General features: G+C 40.7%; 1 protein-coding gene across 4 annotated transcripts in view; it reads left to right on the plus strand.

The window, feature by feature from the left end:
- The window catches only part of SGMS2 (sphingomyelin synthase 2), an 87202-nt gene that overhangs the window by 68889 nt on the left and 5202 nt on the right, over positions 1–13111 (plus strand). For all 4 annotated transcript variants that reach the window (XM_047092110.1, XM_047092109.1, XM_047092105.1 and 1 more), the window contains exons 3-5: positions 2115–2232; positions 7532–7685; positions 12271–12437. In XM_047092110.1, the coding sequence (XP_046948066.1) occupies positions 2115–2232; positions 7532–7685; positions 12271–12437 (439 nt within the window). The remainder of the gene's footprint in view (positions 1–2114; positions 2233–7531; positions 7686–12270; positions 12438–13111) is intronic.

A 13111-nucleotide genomic window follows, 5' to 3' on the forward strand; every position in this document is an offset into this window, starting at 1 on the left:
CCATCATCAGAAATTTGTTGGGGAAATCATACTAATTTTTTTTCACTTTTGAGGTAAAATTGTATCATGTATTTTAGTAACTAGTAGAATAATTTTTGTAACATGTTTTGAACATCCTGGCTGAATGAGAAATCCTACTTGCTCTTCTTTGTTAAAGCATCTTCAAAGCTGTGGGGGGGAAAAAAAAACATTAGCTCTAGTTATTTTTCTAAATAAGGTTGCAGAGTGCACATTTTACCTTCTAAGTTAATTTTCAGTTCTGAGTACAGCTGAACTCAGAATGCTGGAATGAATATAATTGACTCATAATAATTCCTGCTTATTACTTCACCTTGTCTAACAGCATGAAGCACACAGTTCAACACTTTTTGGGTCTGAGCTAGAAGCAAAGAATGAATTGTTTTTCACTTAACCAAATGGAGAGACTCAGCACTGTTTATCGCCCATTCCTTTTCAGTACTTGAAAAGGCATAGTTAGCATAGCAAACCTTTGAAATAAATGGCCTTGCACTAAATAAATACTTTCATCTAATAGTCTAGGTATTTTTCTTCTCTATATTTTGACCCCAGAAACCCTGGAATATTCTTAAAATAGTTACTGGAAACATGCAACTAAAATTACATTTGTACATAATTCTATAAGTTAGAAATCCTAACAGTTACCTGAATTAGACCTTGATCCACATCAGATGAAAGTCTGGGAGAAAACTAAAAATATGCCACATACCTGAAACTGCCTATTTTTCCAGAAGTCTTTGATCAGTATTAGTTTTGAAAGTTTGAGAGCTCTGAAAATGAGGGACCTGGAGTAATACAGTTTATGTGCTAGGGAAGTCACAATTAGCAATTCTAGGGGCTTTATGGACCCCGCCCATCTCTGAATCCCCAGAGCCCAGAGTTTATAGACCCACCCCTAACTGCATAGCAGAAAATGAGTTGTCATCTTCAACTGGACATAAGGACACTCGGAACCCTCAAAGCCCATTCAGATACCCGTGAAGCAGTGGTGCGAGCAGGCAGGGCCTACCCCTGTGGAGGATTCCTGAGGTGTGCTCAGAGTCACCCTCTAGAAACCACTGCCTTGGAGTGAGGACTTAGTGGTCCAGGACAGGGACTAATATCAGTTTCCACCAAAAAATCGAAAGTATAAAAGGACTTGTGGGATATTTATTTATTTATTGCTTTTTTGGATCAAGGTTGAATAAAACAAGGGTAAACTCATCAGTTAAGAGCTTCACTGGTAAATACCCGTAAATGCACAAGGATACTTTGGACAGTTTCAAAATATAATTCTCTGAAAATTGGGGTGCCTGGGTGGCTCAGTCGGTTGAGTGTCCAACTTCAGCTCGGGTCATGATCTCACAGCTCATGAGTTCAAGCCCCGTGTCAGGCTCCGTGCTGACAGCTCGGAGCCCAGAGCCTGCATCAGATTCTGTGTCTCCCTCTCTCTCTGCCCCTACCCTGCTCATGCTCTGTCTCTCTCTGTCTCTCAAAAGTAAATATTAAAAAAAAATTTTTTTTAATTCTTTAAAAATCTATATAGTCATAGACAAAATAGTTCATGCTCAAGTTGTGAAAATCCTTTTGGATGGTCTCCAAATAAACCTTGCTTATATAACTTAGGTTAAATTAGTTGTCCCATTTCCCTATGTGTCCAATTATATAGTATCACCTTGGCTCATTAGTTAATTCCTCTGTGACTGGCTCGTTTATACCTTGATATGTTCTCAAGAGAAGGTTTTATTAATGCAGTGAGTTGACTGAAAACATAGTTCATTGAATTCTTTGGCACAAAGAGTAACTTTTTTAGGAGAGGTGGTTGTCTAGAACCCTGAGTCAACTTTAACTCCCCCACTCCCCACAGACACTCCTTTTGGGTCCCAACCCACCTAGAATTATCACAATATGTGAACCTCTGTTTCTGAAAGCTACAGTATGGCCTCTCCATGGGATTGCAGGGGTGGGCAGTTCACAAATAAGCCTTTGAGCTGTGAAACTGTGGTCTGTTAATGCCACTCTGTATTATTCTTTATTCTGTTAAACGTTGTTTGATAATGCATTAGGAGCAGAAACAACAAGTAAACTTGTTTTCCCCACCCCTGTTTTTCCTTTAGGTCAATTGTGGGGCGCAGATTCTTTTTTATCATTGGAACTTTATACCTGTATCGCTGTATCACAATGTATGTTACTACTCTCCCTGTGCCTGGAATGCATTTCCAGTGTGCCCCAAAGGTAAGTACCTCTGAATTACCATATAGAGGAGATGAAGAAAACGATTATTGAACACCTGCTCCCTATTGACATGCTCTTTAGACACTTTCATATGTGTTAACTGCAATCTAATATAGTTTTTGTTTCTCTTTAGACTTGGGGGAAGAAATTTATATATGTTCATAAAATGTGTATCTTTGCGCATTAGACGTTCATTTTCTACTAACTAAAAGTTACAGTGGGGTGTTCAACTCTGCTTTTTTGCCCTCTTATTTACCTATTTATTCATTCATTCATTCATTCATTCATTCAAGTATTAAGCTCCTGTTCTGCACCAGGCCAGCACTGTAGCAACAGCCATGACCAAAACAAAGTTTTTCTTCTTCTAAAGCTTATATTCTGTTGGGGGATGACAACTGAGAAATAAATGCACACCTTGTCACATAATGATACGTCAGGTTGCTATCAGATGAAAAACAGAAAAGCTGAGTAAGGGTAAGAGCGATGCTGAGGACAGGTACTACTTTATACAGAGATCAGAAAGGCTTCTGTAGTAAGAAAGCATTTGGGCAGGAAACAAGATAAGGAAGTGAGCCATGTGGTTGGGGGGAGCCCTAAGCCAAGGAAATAGCTTAGTCACAGTAGATTTAAAAGGTGTCAGGAGGCTCATGTGGCTGAGTAGAGGTGGAAAGAATGGAGGTGGGACAGGCCTTGGGTCCCCTAGGCCCTTTGTGGCCCACTGAAAATGAACTTCAGTGGTGGCGGCAAGAGATGAGGAGAAGTCATTCAATTCAAGATGAATTTTGACGGTAAGGCCAACAGGATGTGCTAATAAGTTGGATATGGATGTAGAAGAAAGAAGCTGAGGATGACCCCAAAGTTTTTAGCAGTTGGAAAGCTAGAGGGGCCTTTTGCTGGAATACATTGTGGGAATAAATACTGAAACTGTCTTAAGCAGGGTTTACAGTCTCTCCAGGTAGAGCCACTTCGTGAGAGAGCTGTTAATCATCTTAGACCCCAGTATGTCCTGGTTTATAAAAAAAGAAGCATACAAATCATGTGCTTTCTGGACAAGGGAGTAAAGTCTAACATCATATTTTACTGAACACTAAGCAGATGTCCAAGGTGGAAGGAAAAATAGAGTTGTTCTAAGTCAACAGTCTCCCTCACCAAATATAGGTGTGGTTTGGAGAAGCTATAATTTTCCAAAGCCATCAAAGCAGAAAGTATCTGTAATTAAAACAGTGTACATATTGAATTTAAACATTGGCTGATTTTTAGTGAAACTAATTTAAGGCATGGAAGAAGTTCAGAAATGTAAAAACACTTCTAAGGGGTTATTGCTATGTGTTAAATGAAGAAATGGGCACAGAAAAGAAGGCAAGCCCATCCTAGTAATGGATGAGGTTTGCAGAGATGAGTTGCTATGATTATAGAAAGAAAGTAAATTAAAGATTATCCTCCCTGGAAGAGTTGCAATTTTCAGAAGCCACATCAGTAAACATACCACTGGATCACCAAGCTACAAATACTCCCAATGGAAGCTCTGGTGGCATCCTAACTAAATAGCCCCCATGTTCATTTGTCAAGACCTCTTCCTGAAGCATAAGCAGGCTATAGGTGCCTGAGTAATGGTTCGGTAAAACAAACAAAAATCATTTTGACTAGAGGTGATAGGGTGTTATGGAACAAGAGTCAGAATTGTGTTCTAAATGTGGTTCAGCCACTGGCTTTGAGTGCTCCTTAGATTTTTGTGGTCACAAGGCTGTTAGGTAATCTACCTGCCTCCTCTGTTGCTGACTGTGTAGAATGTCCTTCATGGCTATGAGCAATGACAGAACCATGTATACTGAAACCACTCTCTGTGAGAGGGTGTCACTTCTAGTCCTTGGTGCCGAATAAACTTGTTACTCACAAGATACAATCACCACGAGTGATTTCACAAGATTGGTGAAATATTTGGCTTTCGGTTTTCCAGTTGCCTTCTCCCTTGTCTGTCTTGGGCTTTACTTTAAGTCTTTTGCTTACAATTTGCTTCAACCCAGCAATCCAAGCTTTGGTTTGCAGTCACAAACTGTGTGTTCTGAGAAGTGTGTTTAAATAAATGTTGGCCCAGTTATTAGAACGTGAATGAAATGATTTAGCTTTTCAAACCCATTTTGCCACATACAAGAATGTTGGGCTGGAATGACTATAGTCTGTTCCCTGAGAAAGTTTTCCTCACATCTTGGCCAAGGATGTCTGGAGGACTTTTCTTCTGAACTGAAGGGACAGTCTGCAAGGTAAGTTTTCTGGTTTGGCAGCAACAAAGTTGGGCTGTCTTGTACTTTTTTTTTTTTTTTCTTTTTTTTTTGTGGGGAGAGGCGTGCAGAGGTGACAGTTCGAGGAACCCTTAGAACACTGAGCCTCTGTCTGCCTTGGCTCTTGTGATTGATGCTTCTCCTCTTAGCTGTCTGCATCTTCAGTTCCATATCCAGTCATGGCATAGAATGGTGTCTGACAAATCAGGAAATTAATAAGAACGAGAGTCATAAGTGGTGAGTGTTGGGGGTCCCAGTGAACCAGAACAAAATTAGAAAAATAAGTCCATTAATCCCAACTCTCACCATTACCTTCCCTGACCTTCCTCAGTTTTCTTTATACCCTCACCCCGCCCTCTTTTTTCCCCTTTCTTGAGCATGAACTGATATCTAGGATAGCAGTGACAGCATTGAGGAATTAAGAACTGAGAAAAGACAGAGCAAGGAGAGAGAGTGCTTCCTCTGTTCTGTATTCTGTAAAGGCATAATGAATCCAGTGCTATCAGAAATCTCCATTCACCCTGGCTGCTGAAAGGAAGAGGGGAGAAGAGAATGTGGGGCAATAGTTTAGCTCCTAGTTTGCTTATACCTTTGGGGCCCATCTAATCCCAGGTAAAGGGACTGATGGCTTTAAGTGTTTCTGCCCTTAGAAAATTAGAGTGTTGGGGGGCACCTGGGTGGCTCAGTCGGTTAAACGTCCGACTTCGGCTCAGGTCATGATCTCACAGTCTGTGAGTTCGAGCCCCGCGTCGGGCTCTGTGCTGACAGCTCAGAGCCTGGAGCCCGTTTCAGATTCTGTGTCTCCCTTTCTCTCTGACCCTCCCCTGTTCATGCTCTGTCTCTCTCTGTCTCAAAAATAAATAAACGTTAAAAAAAAAAAATTTAAAAAAAAAAAGAAAATTAGAGTGTTGAGTTGGGAACGATGAGCGGATAAAAATATATATATATATTAGGGTTTTGAAATGAAGAGTCATGTGTCCTTTTAAACTGGAAACACAATGGTTGGGCAGTGTATGTACTTTTTTATTTGATCTCCGTGTTGACAGTTGTTTGTCCCAACCACGTGACAAGAAATTCCTGAAGGACTGTGGTTGATCTGATAAAGCACCCGGCTAGGTTCTGTCTTGCACATGAAGGGCGTATCCATAATTTTATGTAGTTTACAGCACACATTTCCTGAGGTGAACCTGAAATGAGTCCTGTAGTTCTGTCCACAGTACTTCTCCTTCCTCAGATGTGGATCCTTTGCAGCCTTCTAGAGCCTGTCTTTTCAAGGCAAGATCACCTGTTACTTTTTTTTTTTTTTTGTAATGTCTGTTTATTTTGAGAGAGAGTGAGCAAGCATGAGCGGGGAAAGAGCAGAGGGGGCAGAGAGAGAATCCCAAGTAGGCTCTGCGCTGTCAGCCCAGAGCCTGATGCGGGACTCATACTCATGAACCGTGAGATCATGACCTGAGCATTGGGAGTTGGATGCTTAACTGACTGAGCCACCCAGGAACCCCTGGACTATCAAGTCTTGATAAAATATCTATGTTGTGTTTTTGCCAGCTGGGCTTGCCCTAAACAAACTTTTGAAGAAGGTTTTTTCTCACTTTACCCTCTAATCATGGTTTATGTCATTTTCTGTTACAGAGCTTTATTCTCAACTATTAACCAATCATGGTGTGTTTGCCTTTTTACATAGGTCATCTGGATACCAGAAAGCTTTCCAGATCCATATGAATTGTTTTTTATCAGGAAATGTTTAGGCTCCCCAGTAGTGATGTTTTGGGCAAAGAATCATGCCCTGATTCCTACTCTACTGGATAAGATGGTTTTCTACTTGCTTTAGAGGCTAATTGAATTTCTCTCCTCCCAGACTCTCCTCCCATCCATTTGTACACACCCTACCCTCCTTCACCCCATGCATCCACTTGGGCAGGGTACTACCTGTCTTCACAACCAGTTTAACCACCATCAAGGCTGGACTGGCCATGGTTCAGGGATCATTGAGTATAAAAGACAGCATGGCATACAACTGTCCCCCTAGGTGCCAAATGAATAGTCATTAGTGGTCTTTCTATATTTCTCCTCTCCTGTGTACTATTACTGAATATATTTCTGAATATCATTCTTTGATTTTCTAAGCCTCTTCAGCTGATGCTAGGCTGATCTGAAACCCTGGACCCCCAAGCACTTCAGTTTTCCAATTTTTCATGCCTATTATTCTGACCAGCTCAGTCCACTGCTCCTTCCCATATGCTAAAATTTTCATGGGATATAAGCTTTTGACTATTGGGTCAAACTCCTATCCTGGCCCATCATTGTTTCCCGTGTCATCATGGTGGCTTCTAGGGGCTTCTGCACCATTGTTCTAGGGACTCTCTTCTGACCCTCTGCAGTAACACACAGATTATTTCTTTGGAGGATGGTTTTCCTGATCAAAGCTACTCATTTTTAAAGCTCCCAATACATCTCTAATCCATCATTTTCAAACCTGTTTAAATTATATAATGTGTTGCAGCTCCCCGTTTTAACTGTGAAATGTTTTGATCAGATATTAATACAGCTATTTGTACACTTTCGGCTGCCCACTTAACACAAGGTCTGAATACACTTTAGAATATTAGTTATGTGGTATTCAGCTGAATCAAATATTAACCATCCAAAACCTTGACTTCCCCCTAAAAAGAGGAAAGAAAGTAGCTTTGATTTTTTTTCAGTGCATAGCTGTGGTGAAGTCATTGGTTATTAATATTTTTAAAAGCTTTGCCCAAGGACACACTACCACCAAAACATATTATTAGTAACATATTGAATAATTTAAAGCATGTCACTAAAACTCGCCAATAAATGAATAAAACCTAGTTTGAGGAGCTACCCTCTTGGATTTTTTTTGAGTTTTTAAGTTAAAAAAGCACAGCCTGGTGAATTTTTTTTAGCTGTTTTGTTTTGACCTTTCTAAATATCTTATAAATTAGGATGAAATGTGATTTTTATCGGCTTGTAAAGTTTCTTCCTTATCTTCTTGTGTCATTCAGCTCAACGGAGACTCTCAGGCAAAAGTACAACGGATTCTACGGTTGATTTCTGGTGGTGGATTGTCCATAACTGGATCCCATATCTTGTGTGGAGACTTCCTCTTCAGTGGTCACACCGTTGTGCTGACACTTACTTATTTGTTCATCAAAGAATGTGAGTACTAACTCATTCCCACTCTATTGACCGCTGTAGTGGGAGGGATCCCTGGGCCCTGAAACTTATGGGAACTCTTACCCTTTGGGCTTGATATCTATGGAAGGTACAGGTGTGCAAGTGTGTGAGAGTGTGTGTGTCTGAGTGTATTTAATTCATTCCAACTAGGCCTATGTGATTTGAACATGGGAGACTTAAAACTTGGCCCTGGATTCTCTAACATTTAATCTGGCTCCAGAATGTCTCAGTCCCTCATTAGAACCTCTCAAGGTATGAAAAGCTATTTTAGTGTTGGCAAATAGGTGTTAAGTTTATTACAAACAGAATCAGTGCACTGGAAAGCTGAATGTAAATGACTTATGAGTGTGAAATTTCCATTGTATGAAACTTCCATTCCATCATTCCAAATAATTTGATGTTTTCCCCTTTTTTTAGATGTTTTCTTGTCCCATTTCAGTTTCACCATTTTCCAGCTGACTTCTGTGCTTTAATAGGCATCTTCAAAAAATATTTTGCCAATATTGATCATTTCTTCATACAAAACATGGAGGCAAGAATCTGAAGTATCTTTCCATATTTGTACACTTAATTGCCATTATACAAAATCCTTGTGGAGCCCAGCAGCTTTCATGGCTGGCATGGTGCCTCCTTCATCATGGGAGCTGTGTTTGAGGTTAGCTGCCCAGCAGATCCCATTGTTGTAGATTTCTGAGGTTCCATTTATGTAGACCCATCACCTCAAAGTCCTTTCAAAGTAATTGATACCTTTTCCTTCGTTTTTGCAAAGCTGGTCAGGTTAACCTTCACCTTTAGTTCCAGAATACTCCATATTGTTTCTTAGAACTTTATCTCCACTTTCTTCACTTCCTCAGCATTGTAAAGAGGCCTTTTGGCAAAGACCAACAGAAGGTCGCCTGCCCTTCTGTTGTCCTGCTTCTTCTACCCTCTCTTGGCCTGTCATTAATCTAAACAGGTTTAGCCTTACTTCATGGCAGTATGGACATCACAGTTTATCTGTCAGTGGCACATAAGTGAGTTCTTGTCCCCATAGGCCGCTTGGGGTCTCAGGTTTCAGTTCCGCTTTGAGGGCTTTAGGACAAAGATTTGAGATTATTTGCAGCAGAGGAAGTCTTTTTTTTTTTTTTTTTTTTGGTAAGAATTGTGTAGTTTGAGGTGTTTCCTTTGTAAGTGCTACACACACACACACTTAGAGTGGGGAGCGTAGCATGTTAAATGCACAGGCTTCATTATTCCTGACATAAGGTGGAGGCCGTTCTGGACCTTTCCCCTTATTTCTGTCCTCACATTTCTACCAGAGGTGGTAATGGGGAGGAACCTGAGTCTGTTTCTGCACCGATATCGGGGGTTGTCTCTTCCTTCAATGTCAGTTATTTCTCATATGTAGTTATTGGTTCTGATGAGCCAGTAGAGAGATCTGTGTTGTTGATGACTCTAACTCTAACTTTTGCTGGGAAGAGTTCCACCAGTGTGTAAGATCAATTATTTTCTAGTCCAGAGGTGGACTCGTGCTATAGGAGTTTCTCTCTAATCTGAGAATCATAGAAAACTTAGAGAAGAAGATGAGGGTGAGGCAGGGAGGAGCTGCATGTTGGAACGAAGCCATGGTGAGTTGCAAGTAATGGCAAGAAACACCCCAGGAAACTGAAGGTCAGTTTTAGAAAATAACTGAAGACCAAGTGATGCTAACAATAATAGCAAATAGACATAATACTCTGTGCCAGGCACTATTCTAAGTCCTTGATGCAAAATAACTCATTTAATCCTACAGCCACCCCATGAGAGCAGCACTGTTTTCCCCTTTTTCAGAGAGGACACTTAGAGAGAGTGACTTCCCACGGTCCATAGTTGGTAATTGGAGGATGGAGTATTCAACCTCAAGCAGGCTGACTCTAGAGGTTATGCTATTAATTTCTTGGGTCTCTTTAGAATATTTGGGAGCCCAACTTGTCTGATCTTATAAAATTGCTAAGGAACAGTCCAGATATATTGCCCATTATTGTTCTTTCTTTTACCTCAGGACAATAGCAAGGCAACTTGTGATTATTTTTATGCTCTGATAAAGGCTATGCAGTATGTAGAGATATTTTCTTCCCAAAACGTGATTTTGGCTTGAGGTTTCAAAAACTGTGTGAGTTAACATACAGCAGTGAAAGAATTACATTCTGATGTTTCTAATTTTTGGTGAGGAATGAAATGGCAAATCTGTAATGCTAAGTACAAACTCAACTCTAGCATCAGTTCTGTACATGGACAGAGCATTCCACGTTTGTGCCCGTTTCCTATGCAATTAGGAAAAACAGTCACCTTCTAAGTGATGCCCTGTGTTCTGGTTCAGAGTAAGCAGTGGTCCCAGATGGTTTCTTTGAGCCGTCTGCTTCTAGAATCAGATGCATCATTCATATATTTTTTTGTTTTCCTGCCTTTTGATCTGTTTGGTCTCTTTCCTTGTTTGCCTGGTTGTCATGAATAGATTTTAATTTAGTCAAGAGAACAGATAAAAACATGGGACCAGGACCATTTTGTGGGCTTTACACAGAGGGGAGCTTTACACAGTTGTGCAAATATTTCACTGAGGCCTAGGTTCCTTATAAAACTGGCCTGAAGAAATCAGCCTAGCTTTTAGTACCAAGTGCCTTGCTGCTAGAGAGGGAAAAACTCCCTCCCTCCCTCCCTCCCTCCCTCCCTTCCTTCCTTCCTTCCTTCCTTCCCCCTCCCTCCCTTCTGTCTTTCCTTCCTTCCTTCCTACCATGCTACCACACAAAGTCCATTGTCTGTATGACTCAATGTCTGTAGGGCTTGGATCCCACACAGGCAGTGGGGTGAATTAATATTTGTGTCATCCTCTTTCAGCCTGATGTTATTAATCCTTATGGTGGAATGGGAAAGCAGAAAAGTTACCATTTTCCCATTTCTGTTTCAAAATAATTTATATTAAATCTTTTCTTTGGCTCAGCCAGCCAGTGTTCTCAGTTAGTGAGCAGTGGTCCCAATGTGGTAGCATAAATGGGAATACATTTTTATGGAAGAGCAGTGTTAGTATCTCCAGACATTCTTAAAACTTCATTTTCAATTCCACAAGTACTAAATGACCACTCGGCCCATCTCTTTACTCCTTTTATACTTCAGCTTTGCTTCTTGTGGATAAACAAATACAAAATTGTTCTGGTTTGCCCAACCATTTTTAACTTCCAAGGTAATAAGTACCAGATGACCTTATAAGCAAAGGGAACTGAGCTGCTGTGAAGCTTCAGAGAAGGGTGGAGTCTGTGGTTCTGCAGAATGCATATTTCGTGAAATCTCCAGATTTCTAAGAGTTGGTTCAATTTTGAGTACTCTCCACCTAATGGAACAGTTATGGGGCCTGGATGTGGCCACCAGGCTGTAAAGGGTAAGGCTTCTTCCAGCTTTAAAATTCTAGGAGTCTATCCATTGTCTGCTAGAAGTCTGTGCCAGGATGAACCAACTGAGAAGCGATAAGGCATGCATGCAAAAATTAAACAGCAGACTTCCAAATGCAAACAGGTTTATAAACTTCCTGTTATACTTGAAACCAAAAGAGCAACAGCTATTTCACCAAAAAATATTCTTCATTTGAATGATACCTGATTTTGTATTTATTTCATCTGGATTTCTGGAAATGGATTCTCTTGGCATTCTACCATTGTGCTGTACTTAGAAATAAATGTCACTATGAATGTAAACACAGTTAAATATGAAATAAATTTGTTAGATTATTAACTTTGTGAGTTAATAAGGCTTTAAAATAGAAAAAAAAAGACACAGCTATTAAAGAAAAAGAAAAAAGGGAAAGTTATTAGAGATGAACCAGAGGTTGCTGCCTGTGTCCTCATCACTTGTGTGCGCGGGATGTGGGGTGTATGATCGCATTTCACCTGATGAGTGCTCTGGTTCTCTCCTCTAGCTAATCAATATAATGACCTTTTTTACTGGACTCACTAGGAGAAGGTTAAAATCCACAAGTGAATGAGCCAGAACCCTAAGCTTTACATCGGGAGTGTTTCATAGTCACGATTAGCAATAATAGTATGAAACTGCTGAGAAGCAAAATACTGTTGGCCACAATGCCATTTTTCTCCCCCTGGAGAAATCAAAATACGTTTCTGTAAGACCTGAAATTACTCCTGCTTTCTTACTTTTCCCTACATTTTCATTAACAACTACCCTTTCTTTTGACCCCTACTGCTTTTCTTTCCAGTGGGATCTCTTCTGTGAGCCAATATGAGCCAATTCCAACCAACCTGATAAACAATTCTGTTCTCTTCCTTATTGAACAACTTAGCAGCGGACAAGGCCTAGAATACCTAGGGAGTGACTGTTCCCCGATGAATGACTATGAGACCTGCCCCCGGTGGTCCCCTCCTTGTCTCTTTGTACCTGAGCAAATCCCGGACTGTTCACAGTGACTCATTTTGGGTTAATCGGTTTTCTTCTTCCAGTGACTTCCTGACCTTAGATTATTCTACTTAAGGTCATTAACATAGACTGTCATCATTAAATTCATCTCTGGGAATCTTACTAACTCTATACTTTTCCTCCCGTCTAGATTCGCCTCGTCACTTCTGGTGGTATCATTTAATCTGCTGGCTGCTGAGTGCCGCCGGGATCATCTGCATTCTTGTAGCACATGAACACTATACTGTCGACGTGATCATTGCTTATTATATTACAACACGGCTGTTTTGGTGGTACCATTCAATGGCCAATGAAAAGGTGAGAGCAGTGAAATTATCCTGGGATGATTTTCTTTTCTTTAAATGCAGTGGCCCCCTTTTCATGCAGCGGGGGTTCAGGTGGCTTAGTGGGAATAGCCGCTGTCGCCACCCACTTGTGGGGTCTGGGTCAGTTCACTGAAACGTATACCCATTACTGCTTCTTAAATGATGTCACCAATATAAATGACATTTAAGGATAAAAGTGCTGTATAATTATAGAGCATGGTGTTTTACTAATTCAACTAGTCAATACCAGAATTGAAGAAGTATAAATGCTAAATTAAAATGCAGGAACCTTCTCTGTAGAAGCGTCATGGGGCAGCCAGGTAAGACATGCTCCCTGCCTTCAAAGAACTGAAATGTTGAGGCAAAGACAGAATCTATTTTAAAAAGGCAAAATAAGCAGTCCATGAATTCCTAGATTTGGTCCGTCTTTCGGTGATACTGTGCTCTCTGGCTTCCCTTCTCGTCCCTTCCTTATTTGTTGCTGGTGCCTTCCATTCCCAGATGACCTTTTCTTCTTCTCCTGTTCATGTCAAAGAGCTAGCTCAAATGCCACGTCTTCTGGGAAGCCTTCCTAACTCCTGCTCTCTTCCTGTCATCCCAAGATGGGAAGACTCCTCCCCTTCTATGTGTTTTCCTAGTCTAGGTGTGTGTGCTTGGTGTAGGAGA

The sequence above is a fragment of the Lynx rufus genome, unplaced genomic scaffold (assembly GCF_022079265.1).
Source record: "Lynx rufus isolate CCGP_SWC_20201006 ecotype Redwood Valley unplaced genomic scaffold, mLynRuf1.p SCAF_3, whole genome shotgun sequence".
Lineage (NCBI taxonomy): Eukaryota > Metazoa > Chordata > Mammalia > Carnivora > Felidae > Lynx > Lynx rufus.